This window comes from Eschrichtius robustus, chromosome 7 (assembly GCF_028021215.1).
Source record: "Eschrichtius robustus isolate mEscRob2 chromosome 7, mEscRob2.pri, whole genome shotgun sequence".
Lineage (NCBI taxonomy): Eukaryota > Metazoa > Chordata > Mammalia > Artiodactyla > Eschrichtiidae > Eschrichtius > Eschrichtius robustus.
In genome coordinates, this window is record NC_090830.1 from 104,501,523 (window position 1) to 104,517,995 (window position 16,473).

General features: G+C 41.0%; 2 protein-coding genes across 2 annotated transcripts in view; one reads left to right on the forward strand and one right to left on the reverse strand.

Moving 5' to 3' along the window:
- Positions 1 to 9,786, reverse strand: part of CPEB3 (cytoplasmic polyadenylation element binding protein 3) — a 178,579-nt gene extending 168,793 nt beyond the window's left edge. Inside the window, exon 1 of the mRNA XM_068548971.1 lies at positions 9,681 to 9,786. The gene's annotated coding sequence lies outside the window, so the exon portion shown is untranslated. The remainder of the gene's footprint in view (positions 1 to 9,680) is intronic.
- Positions 9,787 to 9,913: 127 nt separating this feature from the next.
- MARCHF5 (membrane associated ring-CH-type finger 5) overlaps positions 9,914 to 16,473 on the forward strand; it is a 50,086-nt gene continuing 43,526 nt past the window's right edge. Inside the window, exon 1 of the mRNA XM_068548207.1 lies at positions 9,914 to 10,281. Within this exon, the coding sequence (XP_068404308.1) occupies positions 10,247 to 10,281 (35 nt within the window). The 5' untranslated portion in view covers positions 9,914 to 10,246. The remainder of the gene's footprint in view (positions 10,282 to 16,473) is intronic.

The window sequence follows — 16,473 nt, forward strand, 5'->3', positions numbered from 1 at the left end:
CTCCAAATTGCTAAATTTATGCTTTCTACTGGCTCCTTCTCACCAGGATTTAAACAGGCCACAGAAGGACTTCAAGCAGGTAACATGAGCAGTTCTACATTTCTTAACAAGTCATTCTACTCGTGAATCAAAGGAAGAAAGAGTAAACTGGAGAGGCCAATTGTCAAATCAGTTGAAGAGGGATGAAAGCAAAGGTGCGGAGACCAATTATGAGACTAGTAAGTAGTCCAAGGTAAGAGATGACAGGCAACTGGACTGGGGTGAAGGGAGGGGGCAATGGAAAAAAAATAAATGGATTTGAGAGATATTTAGGTGATAAATGGACCACACTTGGTGACTGACTGAAAGGTAGGGGGATGAGGTAAGGGAGAAGGATGACTCAAGGAGGACTCCTAGGTTTCAGGGAGTGTGTGCAGATATACTGGCTCAGATTTCCATAAATTGTAAATATATGACGATATGTCTCTTCCATTAAATGGTAAACAACCTGATGACACGAACAGACTAACAATGTATTATTCATATATTTGTATCCCCAGTATTCCCACGGTGTCTGGTACATAGTTGGAGCTCAAGAACTTGTGTTGAATAAACAAATAGGTTATCTTTCTCAGACTTACCGAGTTGAGATTTCAGCTGTAGGGTATCAAATTAGTTATAATACCTTCATAAAAGCCTAAAACTCTTTTAGTAGAGGAAACTGACTTATACTGAATATCTATTCTCCCAAAAGACTATATCCTGGTCTTTTAGTTTATTACATACACTTTCTCTTCTATCATTAATTCATCTTACCCAAGAGGTAAAACCCAGAAGCTATAAAATAGAGGTAAACATTTGACTATAACAATGAAATTTCACTTCACACCTATCAGATTGCCAAAACTTAAGGCCTATTAAGTGCCTATTCCTGGCAGAAGGTGGGGGTAAGGGGAGGCCTCTGTTTCCTCACCTCCCAAATCAGGCTACGTGGATTAGGTGAAGTGTTTTTAGACTCAAGCAGGCATTTAGTAAAGATTGACACTGCCTTTCTCTTTACATATCCATATACTCCTCCTTCGAGACCCAGTTCAAACCACTCCTCCACTAGGAAGCCTGCCCAGACCCACCTTCAAACCACTCCTCCACTAGGAAGCCTGCCCAGACCACTCCAATATGCGGCAACTTCTTTACCCTTCTCTGAGCTCCTGGGGTACCTATCTGTAAAATTCTTCAGAAATTAATCATGGGTAGTTCTGTGATTGCTCTTGCAATAAATCACTTTCTTCTTTACTTGTTATTTAACTATCACATATTCATACACTGTTCTCCAGTGAAGTCAGATATACCTGGATTCAAAGGTCAGCTATGCCACTTACTTGCTATGACTTCATCTCTCCATTGTTCAAGTTCTTATCTGTGATATGAGAGACACAGCCATCTATCTGATAAGGTCATTGTTAGGGTTTGAGATAATGTGTGTATAGGGCCCAGCACATGCCACGTATTAGGTGTTCAGTAAGTAGATGCCAACAGGCATGCGTTAAGGGCAGCTGTCAGATCTTTTTCAAATGTCAATCCCCTCCCAGATACAGCACCTCACAGAGTGCCTCACACATGGCTGCTGCTTGATATTTTATTTACTTATATTCCACCTTGTCCAAAAAGGACCTAAGGCAGGGAGGTGTTCAACAAACATTTGTTGAATGATTACAGGCCACACTTTCCAGTCAGATTTTCCTTCCATTTTTCCATAATAAGCAGAACCACCATAATGTTGTGACTTTTTTTTTTTTTTTGGCCACACGGTTTGTGGGATCTCAGTTCCCGACCAGGGATTGAACCCAGGCCACGGCAGTGAAAGCCCGGAATCCTAACCACTAGACCACCAGGGAACTCCCAATATTGTGACTTTTTTAAAGCCTTTAATCATCCTTCACTTGCACCAATGATTTTTTAAATTTAATTTACAAATTTTAACTATGAAATACATGGTCATGGTGAAAATGAAAACATCATAAGGGAATAAAATGAAAAGTAGGCTTCTCTCCCCATATTCAGTTTCACCATCCACAGGTAATATTAAAAAAACAACAACAAAACACATTTCCTATGTGTCTTTCTAGAAATCTCCTTACATACACATGCTAAGTTAAAAAAAATAATAATTTGGATAACACTATAGATACTATCTACTCCCTGCTTTTTTCACTTAACATGTAGGTAGTATTTATTGGTTTTGGAGTTCGGCAACTATTCAACCTTCTTTAAGTTATTAAAGATCTGCTCTGATTTAGCAACATAAGAATATAAGCTCCACAAGAGCATTTTGTCTCTTTTGCTCTCCTCTATCCCCAGCACCTAGATAGTAAATGAATCATAACTATATGGTCAAAAGTGCTTGCGAATGAATGTATTTCCTTTTGAGGAACTGCCTTCATTCAAGGTACATTGCCTTCCTTTAGCCAAGTGGCAAGGAAGATTGATTAGATGCTCTCTCCTTAGATTTTGAACCGTGAGCAGAATACAAACAGTTGGAGGGAGTTTAGCCATTCCAGTGCTGAACCCATATGAGAGCATGGAATGTTCCTGCAAGATGGTTCTCCTGCCTTACTTTCAATCCTGTGAGCTCACCCAATTCCTTCCAATAAATTTCCTTTTGCTTAAGTTAGCTCAGTGTTTCTCAACCTCAGCGCTACTGACATCTTGAGCTACAACATCTTTGTTGTGAGGGGCTGTTCTGTGCATTGTAGTATGTTTAGCAGCATCCCCGGTCTCAACCCACCAGATGCTAGTGTAACTATCAAAAAAGTTTCCAGACATCAACAAATGTCCCCTAGTGGGACTGAATTAGCTAGAGTTGATTTCTGTGGAACAAAAAAAAACCTAACTGATGACCACTACATCTTTAGCAACTTTTCATTATGGCCTATATAGAAATATCTCATTTGTTTCAATAGCTCAGCTATATAATACTATGTTATATTGATATGTCATAAGTTAATACATCAGTCAACTAACAATGGACTTTAAGGCTTTATCTGGTGTTATTTTAAACAACAGCTTTATGGAGATACAAGTCAAACACCAAATAATTCACCCATTTAAAGTGTACACTTCAGTGATTTTTAGTATATTCACAGAGTTGTGCAGTCATCACTACAATCAATTTTAGAATGTTTTCATCACCTCAAAAAAAGGTGCACATCCCTGCACACCTTAGTTGTCACTCCTCAAAACTCCATCTCCCTCAACCCTAGGCAACCACTAATCTACTTTCTGTCTCTGTAGACTTACCTATTCTGAACACTTCATATAAACGGAATCATAGAATATGTTCTCTTTCGCACTGGCTTACTTCACTTAGCACAATGTTTTCAAGGTTTGGCCATGCTATAGCATTTAACAGTACTTCATCCCTTATGGTTGAATAATATTCCATTGTATGGACACATTTTATCTACCCATATATCAGTTGATAAGCATTTGGGTGGCTCCACTTTGTGGCTATTATGAATAATGCTGCTATGAACGTTCATGTACAAGTTTTTGTGTAGACAGGTTTTCATTTCTCTTGGGTATATATCTGGGGGTAGAACTGCTGGGTCATACGGAAACTTTATGTTTAACATTTTGAGGAAGTGCCAGACTGTTTCCCAAAATGGCCCCACCATTTTACCTTCCCATCCGCAGTGTACTAGAGCTCTAATTTCCTCACATTCTCACCAACACTTATTATCACTTATCATTTATTATTCATCTTTTTTATTATAGCCACCCTAGGGAGAGTGAAGTGGTATTCCATCGCGGTTTCGATGTGCATTTCCCTGATGGCTAACGTTGGTGAGCATCTCTTCAGGTGCTTACTGGCCATTTGTATATCTTTGGAGAAATGTCTATTCAGATCCTTTGTCCATATTTTAATTGGGTTCTTTGCCTTTCTATTATTGAGTTGCAACAAATCTTTATATATTCTAGACAGAGGTCATTTTTCAGATATATTATTTCCAAAAATTTTCTCCCATTCTGAAATGAGTGAAAGTCTGTTCACTTTCTTAACAGCACAAAAGTTTAAAATGTTTATTGTCAGTCTTTCAGGTAAAATAGTGTGAGATGAGCAGCTAGTTCAGCTTGTAGCTCAATCATGTAAAGTGTTTTGCTCTGAGACAACTATCATACTTTGGATGCAGCAGAAGTGTGCATATTTCCCATTTCATCACACAGAATATTCAAAATACACATAACCAAGGGTCAAAATTTAATAAATGAATATTTTTTACTGCTTAATCAAGGACATTCTTAAGTGAACTTTTGTTTTTATTCTATGTGTGTGGTAGTGAAGACTATATAACTATTAGTACAGTTTGGTGTCAGTGCCTTTAATGGTGCTAAGATACAAGCATTTACATCCACCATTGCTTGTGCTATCAGTGTAAATGCCAATGCAGTGAAAGAGGCAAATAATGTTTTAGTATTATTATAAAAATAGCTTTGACCTCACATACCTCTTGGAAAGGTTCTCAGGGAGCCCTAGGAGTCTGTTAGACAACTTTTTGAGAACTGCTGCTCTGACATCCACGCTTGTTTAAAAAAGAAAGTAATTCTTTATATGTATATTTTCGCATAAAATTGATACTCCTGAAACAAGATACAAGAAGGAAGATGTGGCATGTTATCCTGTGATTTTTACCTACTCTTGACACACCACTGCCTTATCCCAGGGACACCTAACCTGGAGAGAGGAATTTAACCAAGGACAATGAAAAGTAATGAGTCTTCCACAATATTTATGAGGAAAAGAAGACTAATTAGTAGATGATGACTTTTTTTGGTAAAATTATTTACCCTTTATAAATATCTTTTCCGTTAGAGTTGACATAAGCTATTAAAATTCTATTCTCTGCATAGCAAATGAAGATAAAGAGACAGGTTTTAGACTGTCTTCTATAAGTGGCCAGTGAAGCCTCTGTCCAGAATTAAGAAAAGGTCAATTCAAAGTAATCTTAAAGGGCTTACCTGGTGGCGCAGTGGTTAAGAATCCGCCTGCCAATGCAGGGGACAGGGGTTCGAGACCTGGTCCAGGAAGATCCCACATGCCGAGAAGCAACTAAGCCTGTGCACCACAACTACTGAGCCTGCGCTCTAGAGCCTGCGAGCCACAACTACTGAGCCCACGTGCCACAACTACTGAAGCCCGTGCGCCTAGAGCCCATGCTCCACAACAAGAGAAACCACCACAATGAGAAGCCCTCGCACGGCAATGAAGAGTACCCCTCGCTCACTGCAACTAGAGAAAGGAACGAAGACCAATGCAGCCAAAAACAAATAAAATAAATAAACTTATAAAAAAAAAAGTAACATTATAGATGCTAAGCCAGTAAAATGTATTCTGGGGACCAAGGTCTCCCTATAAAAGTCCTTTAAGAGACCCAGTAGCATTATCTATTTGAAAACTACTTAGCCAATCTAAGGCTCTTCAAGAACTTATAGCTGTGTTAAAGCAAACTTCTGAAATAGTTACAGACCATGGCTAAGTTACTGAGACCTAGGCCAGTCCTAACTTGTCTTTGTGCCCAACCCACCCTGCGTACCACTGCGAAATTAATCCCCCTAAATCACTCTCACCTTGACTCAAGAACTTTTAGTAATAATTAAGAGCTAACACCAATGGAGCTCTTAACCATGTACCCAGCGTTGTCCTGAACAATTTAAATGAATTTTCTCATTTAATCCTCCCAGTAACCCAGTGAGGGAGGTTCTGTAATTCTCCTCCTGAAGATGAGGAAACTTTGGCTTAAAAAGATTCAATAACCCACCCAAAACTGCTGAGCCCCTGCGTGGCAATGCTAAGACTCAAATGTAGGTTTGAGCTGATGCTCTCAACCACTGTGGTATTTCTGCAGAGATACCATTGGTCTAATAATCACTTAGGAAATTTGTTTTTTAAAAAAACAGCTAATTGGGCACAACTACAAGGCACATGGATCAGAATGTCCAGGGTAATTCTCTGACTCACAGCAGGTTTGGGAACCACTACAAGTTAACTCTCCGTTTCCTACATAATGGAGTCCATTTCTTATGTCCTCCTCCCAGCAGGATTCTAGGATACAGGCAAAATTCCTTAAATTGGCTTACAAAGCTCTTCAGAGTCTGTCACTTGACTGACCTTTGTGGTCCCATTTTTACCCCAGGTCCTCTCTTTGTTTCGATTTCTCCCCTTCATCACAGGGCTTTCCTTCTCAGGGTATTTGCACATGCTGTCCTTTGGCCTGGGATGCTCTTCCCTCCTCCCTTTGTCCAATTAACTGTTGCTCTTCCTCAGTTATCAGCATAATAGACACTTCCTGAGAAACTTTTCTGACCTCCCTGTCTAGGTAAAAACCCTAGTTATTATCTCTCATAACACCATGTACTACATTTGCAACCTAAAAAATGTATTTATGTGATTCTCTCTCTCCCACTATAAATGGTAAACTCCACAAAAGTAGGGACCACGCTTGTTTTTCTCATTATTGTGTCTCCAGTACCTAGCTTAGTGCCTGTCACATAAATATTGCTTGTTCAATAAATACTTAGCAAAAGAATTAACAGCTTCAAGGCCTTTTAACTATTCCCTACTTAACCAACCAATCATATTTTTCACTTTTACTCAACAGAGACACAGTTCCAGTTACAGAGGTTAACTCCTCTCTCTACATCTTTTCATCCTTATCCAGACCCAAGATCCTTCTCCACCTCTTTACCTACATAATTCTTATTGCTACAAGGTAGAGCCTAAATTCCCCTTGTTTCACAAAGTTCTCTAACACACCAGCCCATAACAGTCTCTAAACGTCTACCTCACTTTGTATTTCTAGGCCAATTCATTTGGCACTTAATCATATGCTTCCATGTATCATTACGTAGTATTTCATATGTAAATGCCTTGTTTTAATTTTTTTTAATATAAGCCTTGGTAGGTAGTTTGTATGTTCTTATAGGGTAGTTATTGTTTAATTTGTGACTAGAGTACCCAGGCACATCATAAATCCTCTGGAAATGTCTGCTGAATAAATTAATGAAGAATATTCTGTGGCCTGCAATGTGGACTCAGCCTGCAGTTTATCACCAAATTTGGCAATTGACAATTCTCCTTGGAAGGCACCTGGATACTTTATATATCTCTTTGGAATATCTCCAGGGCCCCTTTTGGCAGACAGTTCAAAACAAGTGTCATGAGAGAACATTAAAGTAATATACTACTTTAAATTTCCTAACATATTTAGAACAGTTCCATACTCAGGTATTTCTAAATCCATTATAAAATTATTAATGCATAAGTGCATTTCAACTTTTTATTTTGGGTGGGGGCTCAGACTAAGATCTAAGTAAGTAAGAAGTTTGTTCCTTCAAAATCAGAAAGTAAATTATAATTCCAATTATTCCAAGTCTTATCTGAAAACACAAGAGCCAAGGAAAACAAAGTTGACAAACAATACTGAAATTCAAGCTATGTGTGTCACCCATTTCAAATTTATTTGAAGGAATTTATTTCATGAGTTCTATCAATCATGATTTTTGTCCATACTAATTAAAAAATATAAAAAATTAAAGTTAAATTAAAGAATTATCAGTTATCTGTTGATCTGTTTCTCTTTATATGTCCTTATGAATATTTTCTATGGAGCTAATTTTTTAACAGCTTTACTGAGATGTAATTTACATACTATAAAATTAACTCATATTAAGCATACAATTCAGTTTTTTAAGTATATTTACAGAGCTGTGCCACCACCACCAGAATCTAATTTTGTTTTATCTTATTTTTTTAATTGCAATATAATTGACAAAGTTGTGTAACCATCACCACTCTAATTCTGGAAATTTTCATCAACCCAAAAAGAAACCTCATACCCGTTAGCAATCTCTCCCCATTACTCCCCAACTCTTCCAGCTCTAGGCAACCACTAATCTACTTTGTCTCTATGAATTTATTCTTAACATTTAATATAAATGGAATCATACAATAAGTTGTTTTTGTGACTGGTTCCTTTCACTTAGCATAATGTTTTCAAGGTTCATCCATATTGTCACATGTATCAGAACTTCATTCCTTGTTATAACCTAATCACATTCTGTTGTATGACTATACCACACTTGGTTTATCCATTCATCAGATGATGGATATTTGGGTTGTTTCCACTTTTTGGCTATTAGGAATAATGCTGCTATGAATGTTGGCATACAAGTCTTTGTGTAGACATAACGTTTTTACTTCTCTTAGGCAGATACCAAGGAGTGGAATTACTAGGTCAGGTGCTTATCGCTTTTTTTTTTTTTTTTTTTTTTGCTAATCACTCTTAAGATGAATAACAGATTTTTTTTTCCTATTTCAAAGGATTTTTGACACAGCCAGGAAACAGAATTTTCATGAAAATGCTAATATAAATTCTTTTTTTTTTCAATATGCTAAGATCAACTTCTATTTTTTGAGTGGCATGTATGTATCAATCTCCTTGTGGCTGACAATTGCTTAAGAGATAAATACACAGTAAGGGAAGACTTACCCAGTAGGAGTAGCAATAAATAGGAATTTAAAATATCAAACACCCTGATTAAATTACTTATTTCCCTCCCCTGTCAGGGGCCTGCTTCTCATTTCATGAGAAAAAGGTGAAGCATTAATTATAATTAGTCATGTAAATTCCCAAAGCTTTTCATAAAAGCATCTTTCAGAAATTGGAGGCCAAATAAACTTCTGGTCACATGTTATTTTTGTTTTTCTTCCTGGTGATGTACACTCTAGTTCAAATATATTCAGGAAGCAGACTTTGAGCAGAGAATTAAGAGCTTATTGTACAATTCTACGTTAAAAAAAAAAAAGAGCTTAAGCAACACATTTTAATTTAAAGAAAAATCAAACCTCTTGCGGCAGAAATTAGGCATAATCAGGGGAAAACTACCAGACATCCTACCAATCGCAGCACTAGAGAACGCCACAGGTCATCCAAAAGACGCATTCCTGTTAGCCAACAGCTCTTTTCCTCCCGCCAAAGCTGTCCCTAGAGCGTCAGAGAATAAACCAACGAGCGACTTCTGATTTTTCCCTTTTGATCCCCCCTCCCCCCCCACACACACATCCACCTGCTTGGAGGTGTCAAGGCGACTAGAAATGGTTAACAGCGACCAGCAGCAGCGAGAGAAACAAACACCCCTGACGACCCACAGCTGAGTAAGCAAGAGCTGTTTATTCACGAACACGTTCCGTTTGGAGACTAGTGGCGAGCCCTTGAAAGCCCAGGCACATTTTAGAAGGTTCCTAGAGAGGGAGGGAATAAACTCCCCCCCACTACCCCGCCCCTCTCCCCCACGTCGGGCAAACATACACGGAGAGGTTCGGTTGGGAACCATCTCGTCTAGGCAGCCCCTGCCCTTCCGAACCCTCAGGAATAAACTCACGTACTAGAGCATCCGACCACTTACGGGGGTTGCATAACTCCCCAAAATGGGTTCAGACGCGGCAGACGCTGGCCCCAGCCCCGAGGGCTTCAGAAGGCGCTTCTGCCACCCCCATCCCCGCCACGGCCCGCCCCGACGCCGCGGCCGCGACTGGGGACCCTGCCGAGAAATGGCCCTTTAGCCTCCCCCCACCGCCCCTCACCTGGCTCGGTCCCACCTGAGCACGAGAGCTGAGAGAAAAGAAACAGGCAGGGAGGGCTGACCTTGATGCTACTGACGGTGGAGCGGCACATCCCGCTGCTTCCTGGAAAGCGGCCCGCAGGACATTTTTCCCCCTGGAGGAAGGAAACGGGAGGGCGCCGGCCGGGCGGCGGCGGGCGCGACGGCGGTGGTCGGGGCGGGCTGTGCAGCCTCTTGCGGGAACGGTCCGAGGACTACATCTCCCAGGCTGCTCTGGGCCGCCTTGCGTCGTGACCCCGGCGCGCACTGAAGCGGTGACTCTTACCTCACAGAGGTAGCTCCTCCGCCGGCAGCAACTCGGCGCTCGCGGTCCATGGACCGGAACCCCGGGCCGACGGGCAGGAACCCGGGCCGCGATCGCCGCCTCCCCACCCCAGGCTCCTCCTCCTCGCTCCCCACCGCCTCCTCCCGACGCCCGCGGGCCGCGCACCGCCACCGCCGGGCTCGCGGAGCCGCCCCGGGAGGCTGGGTGGCGGGTTCGCGGCTGCCGCCGGACTGAGGCCTACTCCGCCGCCTCTCAGTGCTATTGTCCCTGGGCCCGGCCCTGACCGGGCCCACTGGGGAGGCGAGTGCGCCGCCTCCGACGAAGATGCCGGACCAAGCCCTACAGCAGATTCTGGACAGGTACGGGCAGCCTTGGGGGAGGACGGGGGCCGGGACTCGGGGCTCTTCGGAGCGGAGCCTAGCCTGCCGGGAGGAGTTCCACGGCCTGGGGACGAGTGAGGGGCAGAAAGTTTGGAGTCCGTACTTGGGGGGGGAGGACGGAGCGGGCGGCCTGGGTGCGTAGACTTAAACCGAAACTTAGTTACGGATTGGCGTCTGGTTTTGTCCGAACGCCGTTGCGAAGTGAGAGGGGTTCGTGTGAACCCAGAGAATTATTTTTTCTTACTGTCCTCCTCCCCTCCCCCAAAACTATGTTGTAACGTGTTTATCAGCGCTGTCACTGGCAAGAAGGAACAGACTAATTCTCTGGGGAGTGATCCCCCTCCAATTTGTACACTCTTTCCAAAAACCAAGGATAAGCATTCTGTTGGAAAGCCTGATAGGCTGACTTCATTCCTCCTTCCTCCCCCATCCCATCCCCACCCCAAACTATAAGGTCAAGAGTATCCGCAAGGGACTTTAACGGACAGACCAGAGCAGAGGTTATGGAAAACAGCCATAAGTCCAACCCTGAACACTTAGCGTATTTTACCATTCGTTGAGTTCACTGAGAAAGTTTCATCTTATCATGGGGCAAGTTCCTGGGGGGGGGGGGGGCTCCAGTCGGTAAAACTCTTTCTGTGAAATCGGCTGCACCGCCCTCTGCTGTTGAAATTCTAGGCCATGGGTTCTACCACGAGTTTTTTGGAGACCCTTACTCCACATTTTCCCCTAAGCCAGGACATAACTTCCTGGCCTAGCCAATGCTACAGGCTAATGCATGTTTGGTTGCCTACAACTCTCAGTAGACCATTTGCCACCCAGTTCAGCGTGTGGTACAGGTCTTCGTACTGAGGAAAAGTCCAACTGTAAGGTTGGCAATGAAAGGCCAACCTTAAATGAGATTATACCCAGTTAAATGCTGTTGGGATCACACCCAGAACACAAGTCACTCAAGAGTACGTCTTCTTCCAGAGTGACAGACATTTCCTTTGGAGCTTAGAGTTTTGAGACATCTAAGTTGATAGAAATCATGGTACTGACTTTTTCCAGTTGGGGTGACCCAGTGATTAATCCAGCCCTTGTTTGAGGGGAGCATTCAGGTCAAGTTGTATTGACTAACCCCTTTTTATGTAAGTAGTTTACAAGCTCCTGGAAGGCAGAAACTTACACATCATTATTTTGAAACCTACAGCAGAGCCTGGCACTAAGCAGGTCATCAGTAAATATTTCTTAAATGAACAAATGCATGAACTTTTTTGTCATTTTTCCCAGTTGTCTAGGGGTTTGATAATTTACCAGGTTTTACCAGGTAAATGATAATTTACCATACTGGCAAATTATATAGGACTACTGAAATATGCCCACAGGAGACCACTTTCTGCCACTGCCAATTCCAATCAAATGAGACCCTATTCTGGTGCTGGGTATTTTGTAATTAATTTTTTTTTCCCTCTGAGGGCCTGCTGCTTTCACTTTTATGTAGGTGACTTTTAGAAAAGCTTTTGTGTCCAAAAGCTGATCTGGTTTTCATACACTCTTTGGAGATTTCCATAAAAGTAAAAAAGCCAAGGAGTGCTTGCCAGACATTTAAAACATCTAATAGAAACATGGAAATTCTGGCTGCATGTACTGAAACAGGTGACTATAATACTGGCTTCCCTCATCTTTGGCACCTTTTTGACATACCTCAAGGTAGATTCTTAAGATGACATTCAAAGATCTTTACTATCTAAGTCAGTGTTTTGCAACGTGGCCCCACGTTGGAATCAACCTGGGGAGCATTTTAAAATATGGATGGATGCCTGGCTCTGCCCACAAACAATTAATTCACAGATTTCTGGAGAATGGGGCCTGAGCATGTATATTTTCAAAAGCTTTTCAGATGTTTATTGTAGTTGAAAATCACTTTTTTTTTTTTGGCCGCGAGGCACGGCTTGCTGGGGGATCTTAGTTCCCCAAACAGGACCAGGGATTGAATCAAGGCCCCCTGCAGTGGAAGTGTGGAGTCCTAACCACTGGACCACCAGGGAATTCCCACTACCCTAAATCCCAAGGGATTATTTCATGATAAGAGATAGTACATTTTAGGGCTTCCCTGGTGGCGCAGTGGTTGAGAATCTGCCTGCCAATGCAGGGAACACGGGTTCGAGCCCTGGTCTGGGAAGATCCCACATGCCGCGGAGCGGCTGGGCCCGTGAGCCACAATTACTGAGCCTGCGCGTCTGGAGCCTGTGCTCCGCTCCGCAACAAGAGAGGCCGCGGTAGTGAGAGGCCCGCGCACCGCGATGAAGAGTGGCCCCCGCTTGCCACAACTAGAGAAAGCCCTCGCACAGAAACGAAGACCCAACACAGCCATAAATAAAATAAATAAATAAATAAAATTTGAAAAAAAAAAAAAAAAAGAGATAGTACATTTTAGTGATATAAGCTTGGCCAGAAATCTTAAAATTCTCATTTTGCCACTTACTAGCTATGTGACTTTGGACTTATATTCTGAGGTTCTACATCCTCATTTGTAAAATGGCAATATCCTACCTCACAGGATTGTATAAATGAGAACACGTGTAAGCACTTTATAAAACAATAAAATGCTATTCATATGTTAGGCACACAGAAGGTACTTAAGATTCTAGTGTAACCAACTAATGTAGCAATTCCCTCCCCACCACACACACACACGTATCTCCATATTTACAGTATCATCTTAATCTGGGCTGGCCTTACATGCAAATTGAACACAGAGATACTTGATGGGTTCATTTGAGGAATACTGACAGGCCCAACAAACTAAAATATGTCAACCTGTTAGGACCTAGAATTCTTGCTTTGAATTTGGCTTCCCCCCCAGCTTGGTCTTTGGGTGGCAATTTTTGAGGGATAGAATTTAGCTCAGAAACTTGCCCTTATGTTTATTTCTTCAGTGCAAGTTCTATCCTTGAGAAGATTAGGAAATGTGTATAACATATATTGTTCTTTTGCTTCTAGGTTAAAATTAGGTATATTTTAGTGCTTATTAAACATTTGTATTTAATGAATTGACTTAATAAATATCGATGCATTTGCCCAGTACCATTCTAGGTCCTCGGTATATGGTGGTAGTGAACATAAGCAAAAATGCTCATATGGAGCTTTAATTCTAGTGAGGTTTGTGTTCCATAAACTATCAAATAAAATGAAGATTATATTTACATAACATGGATGGTATGTTCAGTTTATACACTTAGTCTCAAGGTTTTTTAATTAATAGCAACTTATTAATAGCTGAAGTTCAATTGCCTTGTCCTTTGTGAATAACTAAATTTAGTTTAGCAATTGTTTATCTTGATAAATTTTATTATTGAAGTATTTGTAGATAGAAGGAGTATATATAGATATATATTTTGATTGCCTTTCATTTTTATAAACAGTAAGCAACTGTTTTATATAAATTTATCATTTGAACCTTTTAAATTGTTTGAGAAAGGGGGTGGGAAAGTGGGTGGTTTTCTAGTGTCATGAATGATTTGAGATCACAAATCATTGCCCTGAAATTATAACCATTCATAAACTCAAACCTTTTACATCAGGCTGTCTGTATCTTGGTCAGTTTCTCTTCCTTCCCTTCATTGCCATACTTTTTTAAGGAGAAGTCTGTTATATATTATTCTATCACGATTACACTTTCTCGTTTTCTCTTTTATTTCTCAAAATTAGGATTAAATGTATAGAGAATACAAAGAATACTGTAACAAACTGCAGGAATGAACCTCAGGTTTAAAGCCTGGTGAGAGATGCTTCTGGAAACTTGACTTTTGTGTACCCCTTTCACATTAAACACTCAGGAATTTGTTGAGGTTGTTTGCATCACTTACTTGCACCTGGTGAGTAGGCAAGGAATGTAGCCAGTGTCCCCAGAACAGTCAAATGGGAAGAAAAGCAGGGAGAATCATCTGCTCCCCACGAGCCTCCTGCAGTGGCAAAGTGAATTAGAATCCCCACTCTCAGGGTGCTGTCAGCCACACATGTACATCCTTTTAGAGGCTGTAGAGTGTTCTGATAGGAACATGCTATATTATCTTCTTATTTCTATAACCATCTCTAGTTTCCATTAAAGCAGCTTCTCCTTCTCTGAAGCATATTTTCCCCAATCATATCACTATCCCATCTTGACATTTACAGAACAATACCTAGAATTAAAAAACATTAGCAATTAGTTGTATTTGCTTCCATCTCTATGTAAAAAGTGGAAACATTACAGATAAAGTCCCCTTTGGCCGCTATCCCCAGTCCCATATCTTCTCCCCATCCCCACTCCACTATCATAAATGGGTTTATGTTCTTCCAGTCTTTGTTTAATGCTTTTATATATACCATATGTAATTCATAGTTTTGTTCTTGTTTCTAAAATTTAAATATATCAATCTACAATTGACTTTTTAAAATATTGAGTTCTGTGATATACAGCAATTAAAGAGAATATATATATAATCCATTGTATTAACTTACCATTGTTTTTCTTTCTAAATCCGTTTCCCTGTTTGTGACATTTATATTCTTATTTTCTCCTTATTGTCTCTTGTTGTAATTTGATTTTCATCCACCTTTCTTGTCCGTAGCTCTACTAAAAGTATACTGAAGGTTACCAATAATTTCTTACTCGGTAAACCTAATGACTTTTTTTCTTGGTCCTCATGTCCTTGACATATATGTAGTGGAGATGAAACTGGTGACCACCGCCCCCTAACTTCTTGAAACTGTGTTCTAGTCTACCACACTATTTGTCTTTTCCTTTTTTCCCCTCTTATGTATCACCTTACCTTTACTCTCTTCAGTCAATTAAGTATGGTTCAATCCTCAGCACTTATAATTCTTCTCTGAAAAGTATACCTGCTTACTATCTCACTATCACCTTTATTTGAGTGACTTCCAGATTTATGTCTTTATTCCTGACCTCTTTCCCACATTTTAGTGTCTGCATTCTAGCTGCCCAGTAGACATTTCCATTTTTGTATAAAGAGTATTATGGGGCTTCCCTGGTGGCGCAGTGGTTGAGAATCTGCCTGCCGATGCAGGGGACATGGGTTCGAGCCCTGGTCTGGGAAGATCCCACATGCCGCGGAGCAACTAGGCCTGTGAACCACAGTTACTGAGCCTGCACGTCTGGAGCCTGTGCTCCGCAACAAGAGAGGCCGCGATAATGAGAGGCCCGCACACCGTGATGAAGAGTGGCCCCCACTTGCCGCAACTAGAGAAGAGCTCTCGCACAGAAACGAAGACCCAACACAGCCATAAATAAATAAATAAATAAACAAACAAACCCAAAAGTTAAAAAAAAAAAGAGTATTACTAGCGCCTTAACGTATCTAAAACTAAACTACTGCTATTTCCCTGGCGTTTACTTATCTTGACTTCCCAATTTTGGCCTTTGATAGGACCATTCTTCTAGTCTACCAGCCATAAAACCTACATCTTTTTTTTCTTTTTTGCTTTTTTCCTCCAAATCCACTTGCTTATCAGATACTATAGATTCTTCTTTCTCTGACTCCAGTTTTTCTCTTCCAGTTTGACTTACAGAGTGGTACCAGAATTTCCCAGTTTGACTTAACAGAGTGGTACCAGAATTGGCCAAGGCACAATTATCATGGCGTTTCCATACTTTAAAACCTGTCAGTCTCTACATCACCTATAGGATAAATTCTAAACTTTCAAGGCCCTGGTGAAGAGGTTTAGCTCTATTAATCCAATCCAGCCCCAACCTTCCTTAACCATACTCTTCTGCACTGCACTTCATTGTCCTCTGGATATATCCTGCTGTACATCTTCTTATTTTTGCTTTAGATGACTTCCTCCCTTTTGACACCTGGCTAACTCTGACCCATCTTTAGAATTCAGCTCAAGTATCACCTTGAAGCATTACACAGCTCCTTCAGGCAGAGTGAGTTACTTCTTCCTGTATTTTCATAGAACCTTTATGCATTCATTTTAGTACATCACACTGTATGGTGATTTTTTTTTAATGCACCTATCCCAAGTCTCAGAGCCTTCCACACATACCCTTTACCACCACCACCATGCACATTCAAGTGGAAGTTCACTGAGAACAGGAACTGTTCCCTATCCCATTCCCCCAGAAGGGGAAAGTACATTGGAGACACTGTTGAATCATGGTGTCTGTCTTTTCACTATTTATGA